At 49.1% G+C, this 23,348-nt stretch overlaps 1 protein-coding gene across 3 annotated transcripts in view; it reads left to right on the top strand.

The window, feature by feature from the left end:
- Window positions 1–23,348, top strand: part of VAT1L (vesicle amine transport 1 like) — a 173,901-nt gene that overhangs the window by 137,035 nt on the left and 13,518 nt on the right. Inside the window, exons 8-9 of one of the 3 annotated variants that reach the window (XM_055413083.2) lie at window positions 2,187–2,240; window positions 2,638–3,190. The exons of 1 other annotated variant lie outside the window; for it this stretch is intronic. In XM_055413083.2, coding sequence (XP_055269058.2) covers window positions 2,187–2,240; window positions 2,638–2,739 — 156 coding nt within the window. In that variant the 3' untranslated portion in view covers window positions 2,740–3,190. Of the gene's footprint in view, window positions 1–2,186; window positions 2,241–2,637; window positions 3,191–23,348 lie in introns of those variants that run through there. One more of the 3 variants, XM_055413081.2, reaches the window with a different exon arrangement.

The raw sequence follows: 23,348 nt of genomic DNA, 5'->3' as shown, positions 1-23,348 counted from the left end.
TGTTGTAATCACAAGGGTACTTGGAAGACGGAGCATAAGGGTCAGAGAGCTTTGAAAATGTTGCTGGCTTTGAAGATAGAGGAAGGGGCCATAAGCCAAGGGATGCAGGTGGAATCCAAAGAAACAGATTGTCCTAGATCATCCGGAAGGAACACAGCCCTGCTGACACCGTGATTTTACCCCAGTGAAAGCCATTATGGACTTCCAGAACCGTAAAATAATAAGTCTGTATTGATTTCGGCCACTAAATTTGTGGTAATTGGTTATAGCAACAAAAGTAACCAAGATGGTATGTGGAACAGTCTTTTGAAAAACACTGAACAATAACCTCCATGAAAAACTAGGAATAACAGCACAGAGGACAGAGAGAGACCGGGTGGTTTATGGTTCAATTGTAAGATGAACAGCACTCAGCTGGGTGCTGTCTTAGAGCTTCAAAGTCAACCAGGAGGTGCAAATTATGGCAAGTCCTGCATAAGGCGATGGAAGTGTAAGGAAGCAGGGCCAGGTCTCGTGGAGAAACACCAGCTGGGGAGCAATTTCATGGAAGCTTAATGGACCTGCCTCTCTCACTACCAGCAAAAGGGACTCTGATCTAATCCTCATTTCTGAGTGAGAGAAAAATGCATCAAGATGCTCTGTTTCCTAATGGTCCCAGAGAACATTTCTTCAGGCAAGTTTCATTTTCTCTCTTACTTTTGCCTCACCAAAAGTAGTTTATTTCACTTGGTTCTTCCTTTCAATTGAAACCAGCCAACTGATTCTAGAGCATAGGGCATCTCTGAAAAAAATAATCAAAGTTTCATTTGAAGAGTGAAATTTCTTTCTGGTTGCGGGAGATGTCGCTTCATCTAATCTGATGTAATTCTAAAGTGATAATTGAGATTTTTATGGAATGCAATTAAGAAATGTCATTACTGCTTATTACAGATAATGAAATAAATTGGCAGTGCAGGTAACAGAACTGATATTCTACAGAATTACAGCTCTTTGGGAAATCAGGGGAAAGCCATCTCTTCAGGGCATCAGGAATTTTTTAACTCTTCCCAATCAGAAGAAACCTTGTCCCCATCCTTCCTCACTGACCATTCAGTAATGTTTAAGAGAAAACCTTCACCTTACCCCAAATCTCAGAGAGAGAGAGAATGAGAAGGGGTGGGGGGAGAAGGAAGATCAGAAAGGGAAGTGGGAAATAATACAAATGAACTTATTTACAAAATAGAAATAGACCCACAGACATAGGAAACACACTTATGGTTACCAAAGAGGGCTGGGGGAGGGGTAAATTAGAAGTTTGAGGTTAACATATATGCTCTACAGTATGTAAACTAAACAGCAAGGACCTACTGTGTAGCACAAGAGAACTATACTCAATAATAACCTGTAAGGGAAAAGAATCTGAAAAACACAATATGTGTGTGTGTATACACCACTGTGCTGCCCACCTGAAACTTACTCAACATTGTAAACCAACTACACTTCAATTTAAAAATTAACAAATGAAATGAAAATCAGTAAATAAAATCACTTATAACAAAGAAAAGCGCTTCCCTGGTGGCTCGGTGGTAAAGAGTTCCCCCTCCAATGCAGAAGACATGGGTTCGATGCCTGGTCTGGGAGGATCCCACATGCCCTGGAGCAACTAAACCCATGAGCCACAGCTACTGAGCCCGCACTCCACAGCTTGGGAGCCATAGCTGCGGAAGTCTGAGTGCCCTCAAGAAGCCCCTGCAATGAGAAGCCCCCGCTCGTCGCAACTAGAGAAAAGCCCAAGCAGGAGCAACAAAAACCCAGCACAACCAAAAGAAATAAATCAATAAGATTATTTAAAAGTTTTTTTTTTTTTTTAAAAAAAAAGGAAAAGTGGAAAGCATGAGAAAGAGGTTTAGACTTCCTGGCTTGTGTCTCCAGCCATTATTGCCAGAGACAGAATTGCTCAGTAAAATCAATACTTGGTCAGAAGGTTAAGCTGACCAGAATTTGAAGCCCCTCTCTGGCATAAACTACCTGTGGGACCCTGGATGAGATGTCCACTCCCTCTGAGCGTCAGCATTTCCATCCATCAGAGTGAAGTGATCACATCTGTTTGCAGGGCTGTGAGACTTGTGGTGTGATGGTTTATCTAGAGTGCTCTGCACTGACTAAAGCATACTAGTCACTTAATGAATAATCATTTCATTCTCCAGAGCATCCTGCCTCCCTCTCTTCTTGTTGACACCTCGCAACTTCCTCCTCCAAAGGTCAGTGGCATATGTCTGGGGTCTGGGGAGAAGCAGGTGGGAAGAAGGTGGGAGGCAAGATAAGGCAGGAGAGAGATCGTAGCACCAATGACTTATCTTACAAATTCCCTAGACTGATGGGGGAAGACCTCACGGTACAGTAGGTGCTTCCAAACTCGGGATCCTCCTGGTTATTGTAATATCCTGAGCCTTAAGGCTAAAGAACACTTGTTCTTCTATAGCCAAATTCCCTCTGTACCTCTGAAGCAATATACTGCCCATGTTCAAGCTGAAGAGACAGAGGCTCAGAGTGGCTTCTTGATATGCCCGGGATTACAAAGTCCAGTGAGAGGAGCCTGAACCTTCCCAAATCACCACACAAGCAGCTCTTTATGCCACATCACACCTTCCCCCACAGCTTCAGGTAAAAGCCAACAGCAAAGGGAAGGAGCCAGGTTCTGACACCAGGAGAAAGCCTCTCAGACCAGGCGAGTTGGGTCTCTGGATTCACACAAATTGAGGAGACAAGCTGACGCCCCTACCAGGTGAAAATTCAAAAGAGGCGGTTAAGCCCATGGTACAGAGTCGACAATCACCTGAGAAAATGTGCCTGGAGATGTGAGACAGAACTGCAGTCTCATGAAGGATGATGCTAAGCCACTGAAAGTCTAGGGACTGGGAAAACATGCAATTCCAAACATCAGCATTGCTCTCAGCAGGTGGGGTGGGTGCTGATTTCATCACCAAGCCTACTGGATGCTGAAGCCATGCACTGGAAAACCCCGATACTGAAGTGGGTCTGAACCCACCCAGAGAGACCACACAGTTTGGCTCCTTCCCCTCTGCCCAGGCACCTACTGGTGGGTCCACCCGGCTTGGAGCCACCGCCTGGGAAGGATGACTCTGAAATGACGGGCAGAAGCCCTTCTCCTATAAGCAATGGCCACAGTCGCTCCCTTGGACAGGCAGGGTTTTTCAAGGTGTGCACTCCTTGGGCCAATTTCCGAGCCCCGCCTCCAACCCCAGTGAGTCAGCAGAGACTAGAGATAGGCCTGGGGTCTTCCATTTTATTATGCTTCCCAGTGACCCTAAAGCCCACTGCAAGTTGGGAAGCTGCTCTAAGCTCTGTCTTATGTCTTTGCCTACTGGATATTAATTTGACAGATATTTATTGAAATTCCATTGATTTGTCAGGCTGTTTTAGGCACTTTGGCTACGTGTAAACAAAATGGACCCCCCCCCAAAAAAAAAAATCTTCAGCGCTTACATTCTACTGAGTGTGGGGGAGGAGGGAGGTGAGTGAGTGAGTGGAGAGAAACATAATGAACAATAAACCCCGGACAGTGGAGTAACCCGTCCATGCTGGTTGCCATCACCTTTCCAAGCTTATAAATGGCGAACTACCCTTTGTGAAAATGAAGGAAAACTCAATTTAAATGGAGTCAGAAAGCCCTGAAGGGGTTTTTCCCACACGAGTGCCACTCAGCCAGCCCCACCGGCAGGGAAAAGGAAGATTGGAATTCTTTTGACAAGGAAGGACATTTCTCACCCATGGAATCTTATCCCCTGCTTGTAAGAAAAAGGAAGTTCCCTCCCTGCCCCCAGCAGCAACGCTCTAATAACCACTTGGAGCCAGTGAGAAACTGCCACAGCCTCCAACTCTTCTTCTCCAGTGAACATTTCCTTCAAAACACTCCCCAGTTTCCTCCTAAAGCCAGAGAAAAGCCGACCTTCTCTTTGTCTCTCCCAGCTCGCCTGCAAATTTCACTGTAGCCCACCTGTCCCGTCCCATTGCAGTTCCCTGCTATTCCTGAATAAACACATTTTGCTGGTGAAACAACTGGCTGGTTTATTTCCGAGGTTGACACCGTCTACAGCTCTCTGAAGGAAAGAGCACCTACCTACCGGGTCTCCGAAACCTTGGAAGGACCGGAGATTTCTCAGAGCTGCTCTCAGCGGCGGTGAGTGCTGAAGCCTGTGTGCGCCAGCTCCTGAGGGCTTCCAGCTCTGCCCCCGTGATGGTGCCCAGTAGATTCAAATCAGCTGTGTTGGGAGCAGTTCCACCAGAAATCAGCAGGGCGCCCACTCCCCACCTGTGAGATCCATAACAAAAGCGCTGCTGTACATTTACCATCGCAGTAATACTACAAAGGAGATAGAGTCACATAGAAGCTAAATTCCAGAGCCCAGCCATTTCCCCCAACATCAAGTGACCAGGGTGTGTCTCCCTTTTGCTTTCTGGGTAAATAAAGATCAGGGCTTCCCAGGTGGCACGGTGGTAAAGAACCCGCCTGCCAATGAGGACTCAAGAGACTCAAGAGATCTCTAGATCTCAAGGACTCAGGAGATACCCAGGTCAGGAAGATCCTCTGGAGTAGGAAATGGCAACCCACTCCAGTATCCTTGCCTGGGAAATCCCATGGTAAGAGGAAGCTGGTGGGCTTCAGTCCACATGGTTGCAAAGAGTCAGACATGGCTGAGAACACACACACACACACACACACACACACACACACACACACACACATACACACAAGTAAAGACCAGAGGAGTTGAGGTTCTGGGCCAAAACATACGCAGAAAGGCTTGTAATAAAACATATAGTAGTGACATGAGGGGTTACCAGAGGCGAAAGCTTTCTGCACTCAATTTATCGTCTTGTGTCTTGCATGTTTGTTGTTGGTGCTTTTCCCCTAATAGTCAGTCATTGATTGCACCCTTAGAAATTGCTGAGTTTCCAGGGCATTATAAATTCCAAGCATTTAGCAGAACCAGCACTAAGATAGCTCATTAAAGAGTGTGGGTTGGAAAGAAGGATTGTCAGTGTACTTTATATACGATAATCAATTACGGCAATTTCTCAGCAGTGGTTTCTATCACTCTTCTTTAAGACGCTGTAATGGAAATGAGCTCATCAGACTTTAAGGATGTTTGTTACTCTGCACACAAACTCTCTGAGGTGAGAGAAGGAATGGATGTTCCTGGCTGTCTAAGGCCATAGCCTAAAGAGGTGTGTGTGTGTGCCTATGTGTTAGTCACTCAGTTGTGTCCGCCTCTTTGAGACCCTATGGACTGTGGCCCACTAGGCTTCTCTGTCCATGGGATTCTCCAGGCAAGAATGCTGGAGTGGGTTAGTGGGTTGCCATGCCCTCCTCCAGGGGGATCTTCAAAACCCAGGGATTGAACCCATGTCTCCTGCAGATGGTCTTCTGCATTGCAGGCAGATTCTTTACTGTCTGAGCCACTGGGAAGCCTTAAAGAGGTTTAAACAAGTTCAAAATAGCATGGAAAGCATTAGCTAGTAGCACACTTGTGAATGTTTTCATAATCAGATCTTTGGATTGTGGGAAGCTCTGATTTGTAGCCTTTGTCAATTTCCGTCGTGTAAAAGCTCCCCCCTGGCCAATTCCAAGCAACAGATGTGCTGTCAACCGATTATCTAAATCCCTGAAAATTTAACCATTGAGCGCCATAAGCCAGTACAAGCCGGCTTCAACAAGCCACTGACGTTAACTTTAAAGTTAATACGAATTTTGCATTCAGCTCAATGATGCTTTATTTTTTCAAAATGATCATTTTTTTCTGTCTTCAAATCTTCTAGCATCATCTAACACAGTGTTTCCCCAAGAAAGCTCTCCTTTCACTTGTCATGATGTGGAGTAGGGCTTTGATGTAGACTAGCCTCACATTGTCGGAGAAGGCAATGGCAAGCCACTCCAATACTCTTGCCTAGAAAATCCCATGGATGGAGGAGCCTGGTAGGCTGCAGTCCGTGGGGTCGCTATGGGTTGGACATGACTGAGCGACTTCACTTTCACTTTTCACTTTCACACATTGGAGAAGGAAATGGCAACCCACTCCAATGTTCTTGCCTGGAGAATCCCAGGGATGGAGGAGCCTGGTGGGCTTCCATCTATGGGGTCACACAGAGTCGGACATGACTGAAGTGACTTAGCAGCAGCAACAGCAGCCTAACATTGTGGAGAAGGCAAAGACAACCCACTCCAGTGTTCTTGCCTGGAGAATTCCAGGGATGGTGGAGCCTGGTGGGTTGCACAGAGTCGGACACGACTGACGCGACTTAGCAGCAGCAGCTTCACACTGAATCATGTAATGAGAATATGACCTTTGCATTTCCTCTCTCGATCCTCTGATTACACCAGGAGAACTGTCAGCAGAGAGCCCGTTGTGCTTCCACAACTCTAGAACACGTGTCCTCTCCTTTTTGAACCAAGAGAGAACAGACCTCGGGTTCTCACCTTCAGGGAGGCAACGGCACCAAGCGAGAATGTGATAAAAATGTGTTCCTTTGTCTTACTCATTATGTTTGACTTTCATGAGTGTGTGCACGTGTGCTCAGTCACTCAGTTGTGTCCGAGTGTTTGGTGACCCCATGGACTGTAACCCACCAACCAGGCTCCTCCGTCCATGGAGTTCTCCAGGCATGGAATACTGGAGTGGGTGGCCATTGTCTTCTCCAGGGGCTCTTCCCAACCCAGGGATGGAACCTGCATCTCTTGTGTCTCCTGCATTGGCAGCTGGCTTCCTTGACACTTTCCATGCTATTTTGAGCTTGTTTAAACCTCTTTAGGGATTCACTGGTGGCTCAGACAGTAAAGAATCTGCGCCACCTGTTTGGCTTTTAATGGCAAACAGTACCGATCTTTACCCCCACCCATTTATGGAAGTAGCACAGAGTTTTCTTTTCAATGTGTTATTAAATATGCTCCCTGTGCTTAGGAGGAGGTACCTGGATGAAGCAAAAGTCATTGGCTGTTGACCTTGATGATGAGACCTGGCCTTTCGTGGGGTCTGCTTGCTGGGCCCTCTGGGGCAGAACGGGCCAGAGGCAGCTTGGGTGCCTCAGAAGTTCCTCTCTGTCTGCAGGAGCACCTGCCCCCCTTTGCCTAAATCACACAGATTGGGGCTCAAGCTGTATGTGCTATCACACGCTGATTGTCACTGTTTGCCTGTTTCTCTGGTGTAAATATTCCCACCATGGCTGATTTCAAGCATCAGACACAACTTCACTGAACTGGGATTGGGTGAGGAATGTGTGCATTTACTTCCCTGGACTAGGAGGAGTGGCTCCAGCACACGCTGGATGTGGCCACTGCTTACAGTTGCTATGGGATTATGTCGAAGGCACCAGGCAAGAAGGGCTTCCCTGGTGGCTCAGACGGTAAAGAATCCACCTGCAATGTGGGAGACCTGGGATCAATCCCTGGGTTGGGAAGATCCCCTGGAGGAGGGCATGGTAACCCACTCCAGTATTCTGGCCTGGAGAATCCCCCTGACAGAGGAGCCTGGTGGGCTACAGTCCCTGGGGTCGCAAAGATGCTTTCCAGGCAAGATACTTTCTCATGCCAGCTCATGCTGGCCCCCAAGGCTATAGTTGCTGGTAACAATTATCACTGTTCTGCAGATAAGCAGCTTTGGGGCAGAGAGATTACAGAACACCCCCAAGGTTATAAAGCTGGTGAGTGATGGAGCTGGGATTTAAACCCAGGTGTCAGTCAGCACTCGGATTGCAGCCGTGAAATTAAAAGATACTTGCTCCTTGGAAGGAAAGCTATGACAAACCTAGTGTATGCATATGTGTGTGCTCAGTCGCTTCAGATGTGTCCAACTCTTTGCAACCCCATGGACTGTAGCCCTCTAGGCTCTTCAGTCCATGGGATTCTCCAGGCAAGAGTACTGCAGTGGGTTGCCATGCCCTCCTCCAGGGGATCTTCCTGATAGGGATCGAATGTGAGTCTCCTGCATTACAGGCGGATTCCTTACCGCTCAGCCACCGGCGAAGCACTGACCAACCTAGACAGCATATTAAAAAGCAGAGACATTACTTTGCCGATGAAAGTCCGTCTAGTCAAATCTATGGTTTTTCCAGTAGTCATGTATGGATGTGAGAGTTGAACTATAAAGAAGGCTGAGAGCTGAAGAATTGACGCTTTTGAACTGTGGTGTTGGAGAAGACTCTTGAGAGTCCCTTGGACTGCAAGGAGATCAAACCAGTCCATCCTAAAGGAAATCAACCATGAATATTTTTTGGAAGGACCGATGTTGAAGCTGAAACTCCAGTACTTTGGCCACCTGATGCTGGGAAAGATTGAAAGCCAAAGGAGAAGGGGGTGACAGATGATGAGGTGGTTGGATGGCATCACCGACTCCATTGACATGAGTTTGAGTAAGTTCCAGAAGATAATGGAGGACAGGGAAGCCTGGAGTGCTGCAGTGACACGACTGAGCTACTGAATTGACTGAACTGAACTGAACAGCGCCAGGCTTACAGCAGACAGCGAAGGACACCAGCGCCGTCTAGAGGTCAGAGTGGCAATGACAGCGGTGACCTGTGAAATCTGTGTGTGTTTAGTCACTTCAATAGTGTCCGACTCTGCGACCCCATGGACTGTAGGCCGCCAGGCTCCTCTGTCCACGGGATTCTCCAGGCAAGAATATTGGAGCTGGTTTCCATTTCCTTTTCCAGGGGATCCTCCCAACCCAGAAATTGAACCCTTGTCTCCTGCGTCACCTACGTTGGCAGGTGGATTCTTTACCACTGAGCCATCTGGGAGTTTGAAGTCTTTGAAGGAGAGATAACTCTTTGGGGGAAGAGAAGCCTTGCATCCACAGCCTTCTCCCTCCTCTTCTCCACTTAGTGACCTCCTGGCTTAGAAGGATCAAGTTAAAGGTGGGGCCCAGGATGACTGAAAGGCTCCCCTCCAGCTTCTAGTTTCTAACGCCTACTTGCAAGGCAGCAGTTCCCATCTGGGAGAGATTCTGTCCTCCAGGTACTACTGGAAAGGTCTGGAGGCACTCTGGGTCCTCATGCCTGGGAGGACACTGCTGGTGTCTAATGAGCAGAGGGCAGGAACGGTGCTAAACATCCCTCAATAGGCAGGATGACCCCACATGCAACAGAGAGTCATCCAGCCCGGAATGTCACTAATGTCAAGGTTGAAAACTCCCCTGTAAGGAGTTAGAGAGCTGGGCCACTCAGGAGGCTGAATTTATTCTACTGTAATCTTAGAGAAACCCCTTCAGCTTCCATCCTGAAAAGCAATGCCCAGCACAGCCTCCGGGCGTTGGAAATAAATCTCAGGCTCCCTCGGGAGGGTCGGGGACCCTCTACTTGGGGTCTCAAGGGGGCGTCCTTCATCTTTCCACTGTATCTCCCACCTCACTTTCTCCTACCTGGTGACTGCTTCCCATCTGACATTCAGAGACACCTCCCAGCAAGGCAACCTCATGGAGCAGCACCCAGTTTCACTCAGGGGGTGACATGAGTCTGCAGTCATGGGTGTGGATGGACACTTCGATGTGCCCACTGCTTCAACAGTGATTCCAAGATGTGGGACTGCCAGTTGATTGTTTGCTCTGAGATGGGTAGAGGCGCCTTGTCTTGTTTTCAGTGTCTCGACACTCACATGTCCATTATTCATCCTTTCCACAGACCTTTGTAAGCATCTGCTCTGTACCACGTCTGATGCTAAGTGTTAGAAATGAAATATTTGCCTGACATTATGTGTCACGTTAGGGGACAGGGCCACAGTGCAGTGACCGTGGGGAAGGAAGCGGACTGTAGAGACGCCAGCTCGGTTCGAATCCCTCCTGTGCTGCCTTCTAGCTGTGCGAAGCTGGGAAAGTTACTCAACCTCTCTTAGCTTTGGTTTTCTCATCCCTTAAAATGTCAGTGCTGCATCATTTCCAGACTTGTTAGAAGCTGAATGACTAAATGGTCATCACAGAACGGATTTGAAGTCCTCGACTGAGTGACTTCACTTTCACTTTTCACTTTCCACTTTGACACATTGGAGAAGGAAATGGCATCCCACTCCAGTGTTCTTGCCTGGAGAATCCCAGGGACGGGGGAGCCTGGTTGGGCTTCTGTCGATGGGGTCACACAGAGTCGGACACGACTGAAGTGACTTAGCAGCAGTAGCAGCAGCAGTTCCCATCTTTATAGCCTAGGTCTTCTACTTTTTTTTTTTAGCTGTGTCACCTTGAGCATATAAGTTCTAGGGTTCTCAGTTTTGTCCTCTGTAAAGTAGAAATAATGACCCGCCACATACAGAGTCGATGTGGACATTAAGGGAGATGATGCCTGCAAGCCAGTTAGCGTGTTACTGCTGGCATGTTGTAAGCACTCAATAGACATAACCATTATAATCATGACTATCTATTACTATTATATTGCCTGCAATAATCAGAGTTGAAGTAGCTATTTTCATCCACATTATTCTAGATCTGTTTCAGTGTTTTAAACAGCCGTGGGTGGCTGAGAGGCACGTATGCCTGCTTCTTCTTTGTGCCAAGACTGTACCCTGATGAGCAGCAGGACGGGAATGCAACCCAGGCTGACGGGTCCTCCGCGGGGCGGTTTGCTCACAGTCCTACCTGCATACACGCAGTCATGAACTGAGCCCTCTCCCAAGCTCTCTTCCTCCGTGCAATGATTTCCTTAAAACCTGTGAGGAATCCCAAGCAATGAAAACTGACGAGCCTGACTACATAGACTCCACATTGTACACAGGCCTGTCTGCCCTGGTTCGTACAGGTGATCTGGGTTGGATCAGGGTCTGTTCGGAGTGCTCGATTACAGAACATCAGGAAGTAGATAGAGCTACTCCGTCAAGTCCATGGGGGCCAAAATACTGCATCATTTGGTTTTGCAGCAACGCCTAGGATTGCACTGACAATAGAAGCATCTAAAAAATAGTGTAATAAGTGGCTTCTGGGATCTGTCCACAGTGGGACTATTGACTCATTCACTTGGAAGCATGACCAATTCCAGACGGTAGAACTTTTTTAAAAAGTTATTTTCTTCCACATACAGATGGCCAGTGGGCACATGAAAAGATGCTCTAATTCACTAATTATTAGAGAAGTGCGAATCAAAACGACAGTGTCCACACATCAGTCAGAATGGCCGTTACTAAAAAGCCTGCAAAAGTAACAAATACTGCAGAGGGTGTGGAGGAAAGTGAACGCTCCGACTCTGTTGGTTGGAATGTAAATTGCTACGGCTGCTATGGAGGAGGAAATGGCGACCCACTCCAGTGTGCTTGCCTGGAGAATCCCAGGGACGGGGGAGCCTGGTGGGCTGCATCTATGGGGTCGCACAGAGTCGGACACGACTGACGCGACTTAGCAGCAGCAGCAGTGGCAGCTATGAAGAGCAGTGTGGATGTTCCTTAAAAAACTAAAAAACTCCAGCAATCCCCTCCCCCGGGAGTATATCTAGACAAAACTGTAAGTGGAAGAAATGCGTGCGCCCCAAAGTTCACAGCAGCACCATTTACCGTAGCCACGCCATGGAAACAACCCCAGTGTTCACTGAGAGGGAATGAATAAAGAAGGCACGGCACGTATGCTCACTGGACTGCTGCTCAGCCATGAAAACAGTGACACAGTGCCGTCTGCAGCTACAGGGAAGGACCTAGAGCTGTTCCTGCGAAATGAGGTGAGCCAGAAAGAGAGCGGCAAATACCACATCAGTTCAGTTCAGTTCAGTCGCTCAGTCGTGTCTGACTCTCCGCGACCCCATGAATCACAGCACGCCAGGCCTCCTGTGGAATCTACAGTCTGACATGCATGCACTTATCTACAAAACAGAAGCAGACTGACAGACGCAGAACAGACCTGAGGCTGCCAGGGGCGAGGAAAGGGGGAATAAACTAGGAGCTTGGGGCCAACAGACATATGCTGTAATATATAAAATAGATAAGCACAGGGGCCCACAGATGGCGCAGGGGCTCTATTTGATACCCTGTAATAAACTCTCTCTGTCTATATATATATATAACTGAATCAGACTGCTGTACACTAAAAACGAACACGCCGTGGTAAATCAACTATACGTCAGTAAAAAATAAGTTAAAAAAAGAAAAGCACTAAAACCATTGAAGAACTGTTTTCTCCCAATAGGAAAAATGTCATACTCAATGGAGATGTTTAAAAATATACCCCTTCAAAGAAAAGAAAAGAAAAGCTGACAAAACTGTCTAATTCCCATCATCCAAAATAACCTTATTTTTTTCCTTCCAGTATTTTTCTTTTGTGCATTTGGGGGTTTGTTTTGATTTTCTTCTGTTCAGGGGGCTGACATTTTTTAGAAATGATAATCACACTGTAAAAATTTTTACAGACTGCTTTTTTCCCCCTCTAATAGACTCTTTCAGCATTTTTAACCTTTATTGCTGTTCAGTTGCTAAATCATGTCTGGCTCTTTGCGACCCCATGGCTACAGCATGCCAGGCTTCCCTGTCCTTCACTATCTCCCTGAGTTTCCTCAAACTCATGGTCACATATTATTCCAACAAATGTTTATGTCAGGGTTTATTCAACTGCCCTCCCCACTCCTGGACATCCAGGTTACTTTTATTTTTATTGTTATAGCTGCAATAAGTATTTTGGATATAAAGTTTTTTCTCTTATTATTCCAAATGTAGGATTACTTCCTTAAGATATATTCTCAAAAGTGGAATTGTTAGGTCAGAGAATTTTAAATGCTTTACAAGGTGGTTTAAAGACTGTGTAAAGACTCTGCAAGCATTTCCTACGCTGCTTGGTGTGGATATGACTTCAGTTTTGTATAAATGTGGGTGAACTGCCACCCACCTTCCCAACCTCTACCCAACTCTTAGCTGTGGGACCTTCCCAGATCCACCCTCATCCCATGATTCCCAAGGGTCTGACTGTTGTCCTAAAGCTGTCCCCTGGGTTTCAGTTCCTGTGACCACCTGTGAATTCAGAGTAGCCTGGTCTCCCGGGCCCAAGGCACAGCCCTGTCAGCTGAGACAGTGGGCCGCTGAGCGGGCAAGGAAAGTGTCTGGAAGACAAAACCGCCCGCAGCCCTTGACTTGTTTCCCCCAGTGTATTGAGCCTGTTTTCTGTCTCGTTGCCATAGCAATGCAACCTCAGGCTGATAGATACTCCTTGGTGCTTAGAGGAAAAACTCAGCTGACAGACAAGCCAGGACAATGCAGGAAAGAACAGGTTAGCCCCAGATGCCCCTCCACGCCTCGGCAAAGCGGCAGATATAATTAAAAATTCGACTTTAGGGGCACGCAGACTCCAACAGAAAGAAGGTTCAAGGCCTTAGCAGAGTCATCTGTTTCCAACACTGATTAAAATGGACAAAGATAAATCAGATGACCTCAGGTCTTCTCTCTGCTTTGATGGAGAACCTTTCCAAGCATAAGTCTTTTTAGAGGCTCTTCTTCCCTTTGGGGAATTAGATGACTTCCAAGTTCCACCTCACAGGCGCCCTGACTCCCAGGTCCCACGGGTCTCCCCCTCTCTCCTCATCCCCTGCCCTGCCTGCGGGCATCCCTCCCAGGCTGTCTTCTCAAGACTCACCTCCAGTCAGGTCCGAGCCCCCCAGCCCCGACCGGAGACAGCCCCGCCAACACAGCTAAGCACAGCGGCCCCGTCACCGCCTCTTGGGTCCCCGCACGAGCCATCTTCCCCTTTCAGGACTGTGCATGCATTTTCTCTCCCAGGAAAATGCCTCCCACCCTTGCAAACCCCAGGAAAATGCCGTTTTTCTCTAAGTGGTGTCATTTCCCACCCCCGTGGGCTCTTCATTCAGGCCCAGAATGTAGCTCTCCCCAAGTTCTCCTGGGTGGAGTGTGTGGGTGGAGCCCCCACCGTGGCAGCCGGGGGGCTGGGGGCCGGGGGTGTTGTCTGGGGAAGGGGCTGCCTGTGTGTCCATCTCTCTGAGTGCTGCCTGGCGCGGGGTAGGTATCCGATACTGGAATCTATTACCCTCACAAAGCTGGGTTATTTGCTGCAAAGAATAACGTTATTCTATCTGGGGAAATGGGTGAAGACCTCCACCTTCTCCAGCCCAAACACCTCACTCATAACATCAGCATCCAACACACACAGTTGAGCATTTGGGTGCCGAATCTGTTGATAGAGTTGTTGTTTGGGCAACGGAACTCAAAGTTCATATTTTAGAACCTTTCTTGGAAAATTTCAAACAAGTAGCAAATCCTGACCCACCTCTGCCCCCACCTGCCGCGTACCCATGGAGGCAGCCTCCACAGTGATGAACACCTGGCCAGTTTGTTTCCTTTGCTGCCTCCCCTCCCCCATGGCTTTTCTGGAGTATTTTAAGGCAAATCCCAGACATGACGTCATTTCATCTAACGATATTTAATCATCTGTCTGGGTGAAAACCCTTCCCCTTCCGCCTACACTCTCTGTGACCTTGGGCAGATTAAGTAACCTCCCTGATCCTCCTGCTCTGTGTATGTAATGTGAGAATAATCATGGCACATCCATCATAGGATTATAACGAGGAGCAAATGGACTATTCTGCAAAAAGACACTTGATGCTTGGCATTTGCCCAGTTTATGTGCTAAGTGGTTGGTGGTGGCCATCAAAATCACCATCACTACCATCATCCTTACGGAATCTACGGCCCAGTCCCAAGCATTTGGGACACAAGAGATACACAAAGGTATCGGCCACTAATCGTAGCTCCGGCAGTTGAAGGAGAACAGATTGGAACGTGGAGACACTGGAGCCTCAGAGATCAAATAGGAGGCTGGTGGAGGGAGGTGATGGGGCCTCGAACTAGACAGACGGAGGTGGAGAGAACACACAGGGAGATGAGAGCAAAGACCTCCGGGGGGTGCTTGCTGCAACTAAGGGCGAGTGTAGGTATCGGTGGACTGGAGAGAGTCAGCTAGGGGAGGGGAGAGGGGGTGAGATGATGAAGTTTCCTCTGAGAGCCTTTGTCTTTGCTGCACTGATTGATGGACATCCTGGGAAAGGCACGTGACACGTGAGGCTGATGATTACGGCAGCACGTGGCCTCCCTTATACAGCTGGTGGTTCGTTTTACTTTGAAGCCACTTATACATCTCTGCGCGGAGAAGGCAATGGCAAGCCACTCCAGTACTCTTGCCTAGAAAATCCTATGGATGGAGGAGCCTAGTAGGCTGCAGTCCGTGGGGTCGCTAAGGGTCGGACACGACTGAGCGACTTCACTTTCACTTTTCACTTTCACACATTGAAGAAGGAAATGGCAACCCACTCCAGTGTTCTTGCCTGGAGAATCCCAGGGACGGAGGAGCCTGGTGGGCTTCCGTCTATGGGGTCACGCAGAGTCAGACATGACTGAAGTGACTTAGCAGCAGCAGCAGCAGCATACATCTCTGCGAAAGGCTCCAGGACCCCGTGAACTTCCTTCCCCCTTCCCCCTGCTCTGCAACTTCCCTTCACTGTCCTGATAATCATAGTGGAGTTGGTGCTTTACCCACCACCACTTTTAAAACTTATTCTCCATGAATACATGCTCACCATGGACCTTTTTAAAAAGACACAAAAAAATATGATCTCACTTGTATGTGGAATCTAAACTGGCAAAATCACAGAAGCAGAGAGTAGAAGGGTGTGTGCCAGGGGTTTGGGGGGAGGGGAGGACAGGTGGTGGCCAAAGGGAACAAAGTTTTATGCAGGATAAGTAAGTTTTGGAGATCTGCTATGTGGCGTAGAGCCCATAGTAACAATACTGTACAGTGGACCTAACATCTGCTACGAGGCTAGAGCCTGTATTAATTGTTCTTGTGTCTGTGTGCTCAGTTGCCCAGTCATGTCTGACTCCCTGTGACCCCATGGACTGAAGTCCACCAGGCTCCTCTGTCCATGGAATTTCCCAGGCAAGAATACTGGACTGGGTTACCATTTCCTTCTCCAAGGGATCGTCTCAACTCAGGGATTGAACCCTCATCCTCAGCATCTCCTAATTGTTCTAACCCCCAAATAATAACTGTGATAAAAAGGGTGAGAAGAAACTTTGCGGAGTGATGGATGTGTTTATGGCCATGATGGCAGCGATGGTTTCACAGGTATACACTTAACCTTAAGTGCATTGAGTTGTAACGTTAACTATATATAGCTTTTTATATGGCTGCTGCTGCTGCTAAGTCACTTCAGTCGTGTCCGACTCTGTGAGACCCCATAGACGGCAGCCCACCAGGCTCCACCGTCCCTGGGATTCTCCAGGCAAGAACACTGGAGTGGGTTGCCATTTCCTTCTCCAATGCATAAAAGGAAAAGTGAAAGTGAAATCACTCAGTCGTGTCCGACTTTTCGCGACCCCATGGACTGCAGCCTACCAGGTTCCTCCATCCATGGGATTTTCCAGGCAAGAGGACTGGAGTGGGGTCCCATTACCTTCTCCCTTTTATATGGCAATTATACTTTAATGCGTGGTTGAAAAAATAAAGATAAAAAGACAGACCGAGGTGTGCTCTGGGCCCCAGCACTCGGATCTGCATGATCTTTGAGAGACCTGCTTCTTAGGGTTCAGAGGGGAAGAGGCGTTTAAGGTTCCTGCTTTGTCAAACCGGGAAGAGTGCCCAGAGCCATGGATATCAGCCATGCTCCAAACCACTTGGCCTCAGGAGCCAGTGAGCTCTGAGGACATGGCTGAGTGATTCACTCGGAACCAGTGGGCCAGTCTGGACTCTGCACAGAGGGCCCTGTGCAGGGAGGTGACGCTGGAGAATTACACAAATGTGGCTTCCCTGGTGTCTCCATCCCCCAGACCTGATCTGGTCTCCCAGATGGAGAGAGGGGAAGCTCCAGGGGACCCCAATCCCTGGGAAGAAGAGGTTTTGAGAGGCATCTGTCTAGGTGGCAAGTCCCGCATCAAGACAGAGGAGATGGTGTGGCGAAGGTCTGCGTTCCAACACCACCCTGACCCAGCATCAGAGGATCCGCAGCGGGGAGAAGCCCTGTGCCTGTAGGGGTGTGGAGAGGATCCGCAGGGGGGAGAAGCCCTGTGCCTGTAGGGGTGTGGAGAGGATCCGCAGGGGGGAGAAGCCCTGTGCCTGTAGGGGTGTGGAGAGGATCCGCAGGGGGGAGAAGCCCTGTGCCTGTAGGAGTGTGGAGAGGATCCGCAGGGAGAAGCCCAGCCCTCTGCGTGCAAGGAGTGTGGAGAGGATCTGCAGGGGGGAGAAGCCCTGTGCGTGCAAGGAGTGTGGAGAGGATCCGCAGCGGGGAGAAGCCCTGTGCCTGTAGGAGTGTGGAGAGGATCCGCAGGGAGGAGAAGCCCAGCCCTCTGCGTGCAAGGAGTGTGGAGAGGATCTGCAGGGGGGAGAAGCCCTGTGCCTGTAGGAGTGTGGAGAGGATCCGCAGGGGGGAGAAGCCCTGTGCCTGTAGGGGTGTGGAGAGGATCCGCAGGGGGGAGAAGCCCTGTGCGTGCAAGGAGTGTGGAGAGGATCCGCAGGGGGGAGAAGCCCTGTGCCTGTAGGAGTGTGGAGAGGATCCACAGCGGGGAGAAGCCCTGTGCGTGCAAGGAGTGTGGAGAGGATCCGCAGGGGGGAGAAGCCCTGTGCCTGTAGGGGTGTGGAGAGGATCCGCAGGGGGGAGAAGCCCTGTGCCTGTAGGGGTGTGGAGAGGATCCGCAGGGGGGAGAAGCCCTGTGCGTGCAAGGAGTGTGGAGAGGATCCGCAGGGGGGAGAAGCCCTGTGCGTGCAAGGAGTGTGGAGAGGATCCGCAGGGGGGAGAAGCCCTGTGCCTGTAGGAGTGTGGAGAGGATCCGCAGGGAGAAGCCCAGCCCTCTGCGTGCAAGGAGTGTGGAGAGGATCTGCAGGGGGGAGAAGCCCTGTGCGTGCAAGGAGTGTGGAGAGGATCCACAGCGGGGAGAAGCCCTGTGCCTGTAGGAGTGTGGAGAGGATCCGCAGGGAGGAGAAGCCCAGCCCTGTGCGTGCAAGGAGTGTGGAGAGGATCCACAGCGGGGAGAAGCCCTGTGCCTGTAGGAGTGTGGAGAGGATCCACAGCGGGGAGAAGCCCTGTGCGTGCAAGGAGTGTGGAGAGGATCTGCAGCAGGGAGAAGCCCTGTGCGTGCAAGGAGTGTGGAGAGGATCCGTAGCATGGAGAAGCCCTGTGCGTGCAAGGAGTGTGGAAAGGATCCGCAGCGGGGAGAAGCCCTGTGCGTGCAAGGAGTGTGGAGAGGATCCGCAGAGGGGAGAAGCCCTGTGCCTGTAGGAGTGTGGAGAGGATCCGCAGAGGGGAGAAGCCCTGTGCCTGTAGGAGTGTGGAGAGGATCCGTAGGGGGGAGAAGCCCTGTGCCTGTAGGAGTGTGGAGAGGATCCGCAGGGGGTAGAAGCCCTGTGCGTGCAAGGAGTGTGGAGAGGATCCGCAGCGGGGAGAAGCCCTGTGCGTGCAAGGAGTGTGGAGAGGATCCGCAGCGGGGAGAAGCCCTGTGCCTGTAGGAGTGTGGAGAGGATCCGCAGCGGGGAGAAGCCCTGTGCGAGCAAGGAGTGTGGAGAGGATCCGCAGCGGGGAGAAGCCCTGTGCCTGTAGGAATGTGGAGAGGATCGCACAGGGGAGAAAATAAATGGGAGGAGTGCTGGAAAGGTTTCGGGAGTAGGTCACTTTTTTATCGTCCAGCGGCGCATCCACGCCTGGGAGAAACCCTGGGAATTTTTCTTGTGTATGATACAGTCGTAAAAGTGAAAGTGAAGTAGCTCAGTCTTGTCGACTCTTGGTGACCCCATGGACTGTAGCCCACCAGGCTCCCCTGCCCATGGAATTTCCCAAGCAAGAATACTGGAGTGGGTTTCCATTTCCTCCTCCAGGGGATCTTCCCAACCTGGGGACTGACCCGGGGTCTCCTGCATCGAAGGCAGTTCTTTACCGTCTGAGCCACCAGGGAAGGCCGATACAGCCGTAGCTGGACTCGAAAGCTTTGCCACGCTCTTTCCACTTGAAGGGCTTCTCCCGTGGGGCTCCTCTGGTGCCGAAGTAGCTTTGAGTTACATGGGAGGATCTTCCCACATTCTTTCCATCTGTCGAACTTCATGCCGCCTGGAAATAGCAGATGGGGATTCAGACTGGAGGCCTGACACACTCTGAAAGCCCTGGGTCAAAGCTGGGGCAGGTCTGAGCGAGGCCCTCCGCGGGCCCGCCTGGCCCCTGTGCCCTCAGAGGCTTGCTGCTCTGCTGCCTGCTGATGGGCGGAAGGTGCGTGGGAAAGCCTGCAAGTGCCACGGCAGCTTGGCCGGCGTCAGCAAGCGCGGCCCGCGCGGGAGAAAAGCAGCCAGGCTCTGGGCCGCCGCTGCCGCGTCCCAGGCCCTGCAGCTCGAGGCGTCTCTAGGCCGGGGCGCTGCCTCACACCGTCTTCATTCCTGCTTCCCGGCCTCCGATCACGCCGCCGCCTCTGGGGTCCTTTCTTGCCCGTCCAAGTAGGACGTGTCTTCCGGTGTCTTCCTCCAGCCACGAAGCCTTCCCCAGTTACTCTGACCCCTTCTCACCCCACACCCCGACCCCGTGGCCTCTTTCTTGGCACTTCTCTGGTGGTTACAGCAAATCTCTAACCTACCTTCAGCTAGATCTGTAGCTTTTACACTGTATCTGCGTTCTTCCTATCTCAGCATAAACTCCATTGTAACTGGAAAAATATATATATATATGTAAAACAGGAAAAGTATAATGGAGAAAATAAAAACTAGCCATAATCCTACTACAGATATACCCAGGGTAGTTGGTTGATATAGTTCAGTTCAGTTCAGTTGCTCAGTCGTGTCCGACTCTCCGCGACCCCATGAATCACAGCACACCGGGCCTCCCTATCCATCACCAACTCCCGGAGTTCACTCAAACTCATGTCCACAGAGTCGGTGATGCCATCCAGCCATCTCATTCTCGGTCGTCCCCTTCTCCTCCTGCTCCCAACCTTTCCCAGCATCAGAGTCTTTTCCAGTGAGTCAACTCGTCGCATGAGGTGGCCAAAGTTTTGCAGTTTCAGCTTTAGCATCAGTCCTTCCAATGAACACCCAGGATTGATCTCCTTTAGAATGGACTGGTTGGATCTCCTTGCAGTACAAGGGACTCTCAAGAGTCTTCTCCAACACCGCAGTTCAAAAGTATCGATTCTTCGGCGATCAGCCTTCTTCACAGTCCAACTCTCACATCCTTACCTGACCACGGGAAAAACCATTGCCTTGACTAGACGGACCTTGGTTGGCAAAGTAATGTCTCTGCTTTTTAATATACTATCAAGGTTGGTCATAACTTTCCTCCCAAGGAACAAGCGTCTTTTAATTTCATGGCTGCAATCAGCATCTGCAGTGATTTTGGAGCCCCAAAAGATAAAGTCTGACACTGTTTCCACTGTTTTTCCATCTATTTCCCATGAAGTGATGGGACCAGATGCCATGATCTTTGTTTTCTGAATGTTGAGCTTCAAGCCAACCTTTTCACTCTCCTCTTTCACTTTCATCAAGAGGCTTTTGAGTTCCTCTTTCTGCCATAAGGGTAGTGTCATCTGCATATCTGAGGTTATTGATATTTCTCCCAGCAATCTTGATTCCAGCTTGTGCTTCTTCCAGCCCAGCGTTCCTCATGATGTACTCTGCATATAAGTTAAATAAGCAAGGTGACAATATACAACCTTGACGTACACCTTTTCCTATTTGGAACCAGTCTGTTGTAATAAGCTCTCATTTATTCTTTATATTAATATGTATTCTGTGAAGGTATGACCACATTGAAGATATAATTACTCTTTCTCCTTAGCATGTCAGAAAGAAATGCGATGAGGTGATCTTTCAGGGTTATCCTGCAATAACCATCCTGATAGACATCGATAGTCATGTTTTGCTTCCAATTTTTTCCTTTTAAATATCAAATAAGAATTTATTAATATTCAGTTAGTGAATGTTTTACGCATAAAGCTATTCTCAAGTTTGTTAATTTTGCTTCTTTGAAAAGGCTGCTGCTCCCAGTAAACCCAAGGAAAGAATCAAGCATCTATCCTCCCAGGGCGAGGGGGAGGGGAGGGAGCTGTCCACCACTCATAGTCAACTAATAGATGAAGGGGCGTGGCTCCTTATAAAATGAAGGCAGGTAATAAATGAACACAGAATCTTGGAATCAGAATTTCACAGCCCCCACTAAATTAACGGGTCTGGGCACTGAACATCAGGAAGAGAGGGCCAACCAGCCACGTGTGTCTCCCAGAGGACACAACAGTGCCTATGGTCTCAGTCTGATCAAACCTCCTACCAACCTGAAGGAAATACAGAGCACAGGGGGCCCTGCTGGACAGGACTGGTTGTCTGCAATTCACAGAATGCAGACAGTGGGAAGGAAGCCACCACCAAGCCACCCAGACTTTTCAACTTGCAAGGAACGACAGCAGCAATAATGAAATAGGAGAGCCTTTAGATTTAAAAGGACCTGAAGGTATATGTTTTTTCAAATGGCACAAGACCAATCGCTGGTGCCTAGGGATGTACAGTTCAGTTCAGTTCAGTTCAGTCTCTCAGTCGTGTGTGACTCTTTGCGACCCCATGAATCACAGCACACCAGGCCTCCCTGTCCATCACCAACCCCCGGAGTTCACTCAAACTCATGTCCGTCGAGTCAGTGATGCCATCCAGCCATCTCATTCTCTGTCATCCCCTTCTCCTCCCGCCCCCAGTCCCTCCCAGCATCAGAGTCTTTTCCAGTGAGTCAACTCGTCACATGAGGTGGCCAAAGTATTGGAGTTTCAGCTTTAGCATCAGTCCTTCCAGTGAACACCCAGGACTGATCTCCTTTAGAATGGACTGGATCTCCTTGCAGTCCAAGGGACTCTCAAGAGTCTTCTCCAGCACCACAGTTCAAAAGCATCATTTCTTCGGCGATCAGCTTTCTTCACAGTCCAACTCTCACATCCATACATGGCCATGGGAAAAACCATAGCCTTGATTAGATAGACCTTGGTTGGCAAAGTCATGTCTCTGCTTTTTAATAAGCTGTCTAGGTTGGTCATAAGTTTCCTTCCAAGGAGTAAGCATCTTTTAATTTCATGGCTGCAATCAGCATCTGCAGTGATTTTGGAGCCCCCAAAAATAAAGTTTGACACTGTTTCCACTGTTTCCCCATCTATTTCCCATGAAGTGATGGGACCAGATGCCATGATATTTGTTTTCTGAATGTTGAGCTTCAAGCCAACCTTTTCACTCTCCTCTCTCACTTTCATCAAGAGATGTACAGTTAGGTGAAAAACAAAAGAAATACGAGGAAGAGATCGCTCTAAAAGTTTGGATGCAGTGGTAATATCTGGAGAAGGGGAAGGAGTTGAGACTGTGACAGAACACACGGAGAGGCTTTGGGGACGTCCAGCAACGTTCTGTTTCTTTACCTGTGTGCTTACAAACTATACATGTGTGGCTGTCTGTGTATGTGTTTTATTTTATAATTTTTTAAAAAGCTTTAAAAGTAAAGCTTAAAGGTGTTACTACCTGTCTCAGTTTGGAAAGGTGTGTCCTTCAATTCATGTCCTTCCCTGAACCTTAGAACGTGACTCTGGAACTACACTCGCTGCAGATGTATTTCAACACAGCTGAGCTGCAGAGGGTTGAGTTCCGATGAGTCATCCTGAAATAGGATAAGCCCTTAATCTAATATGAGCTGTCCTTATAAGAACAGGAGAGACACAGAAACACAGAAAAGAAGGGCACGTGATGACGGAGGCAGAGATCGGAATGCTGTGGCTGCAAGCCAAGGACAGCAAGCATTGTCAGCAACCCCCAGAAGCTGGGAGAGAAGCTGGAGAAAGATTCTTCCTTGGAGACTTTGCTAGGAAGCCATCCTTCTGACACCTTGATTTCAGGCCTTTAGCTTTCCTGAAGCTTTCTTCATGCAGTGAGCAGAAAGAAAGTTGTTCGATGTCCACACAGGTGTGCAGAATCAAAGCTGAGATAATTCATTCTCAGTTGCTCTAGAATGAGAAGGGCTGTAACTGTGACTCTCTGCTACTTTCCTACATGCAGTAATATTTAAGCCAAGTGCCTAAGCCAAATAGGTCCTATCCAGATATTAAAACATGGTACACCAGACCCCACCCCTCGCTGAAAGATCTTACCACTCCTGGGGAGGGACTGATCTTTCTTGTTTCTTGCTGTGAGTCAGTCAAGCCCACAGCCTCACTTATGGTGTTGGCAGTGGATATTTGTTACATGAAGCACCCTTTAGGTCAAGAGTCTAAAACATCAGAGCCCCAGGATCGCCCGGAGTGGCATGCTTCTGCATTCTCAACAAACAGGTCTAAGCTGAAGCCAACACAACACTGTTCTAAAAATGTTTTTAATTGGAGGATAATTGCTTTACAATATCGT

Source organism: Moschus berezovskii, chromosome 22 (genome assembly GCF_049115385.1).
Source record: "Moschus berezovskii isolate FMDL1 chromosome 22, NW_MosBer_1.0, whole genome shotgun sequence".
Lineage (NCBI taxonomy): Eukaryota > Metazoa > Chordata > Mammalia > Artiodactyla > Moschidae > Moschus > Moschus berezovskii.
This window is presented reverse-complemented; position numbering and strand designations above follow the sequence as displayed.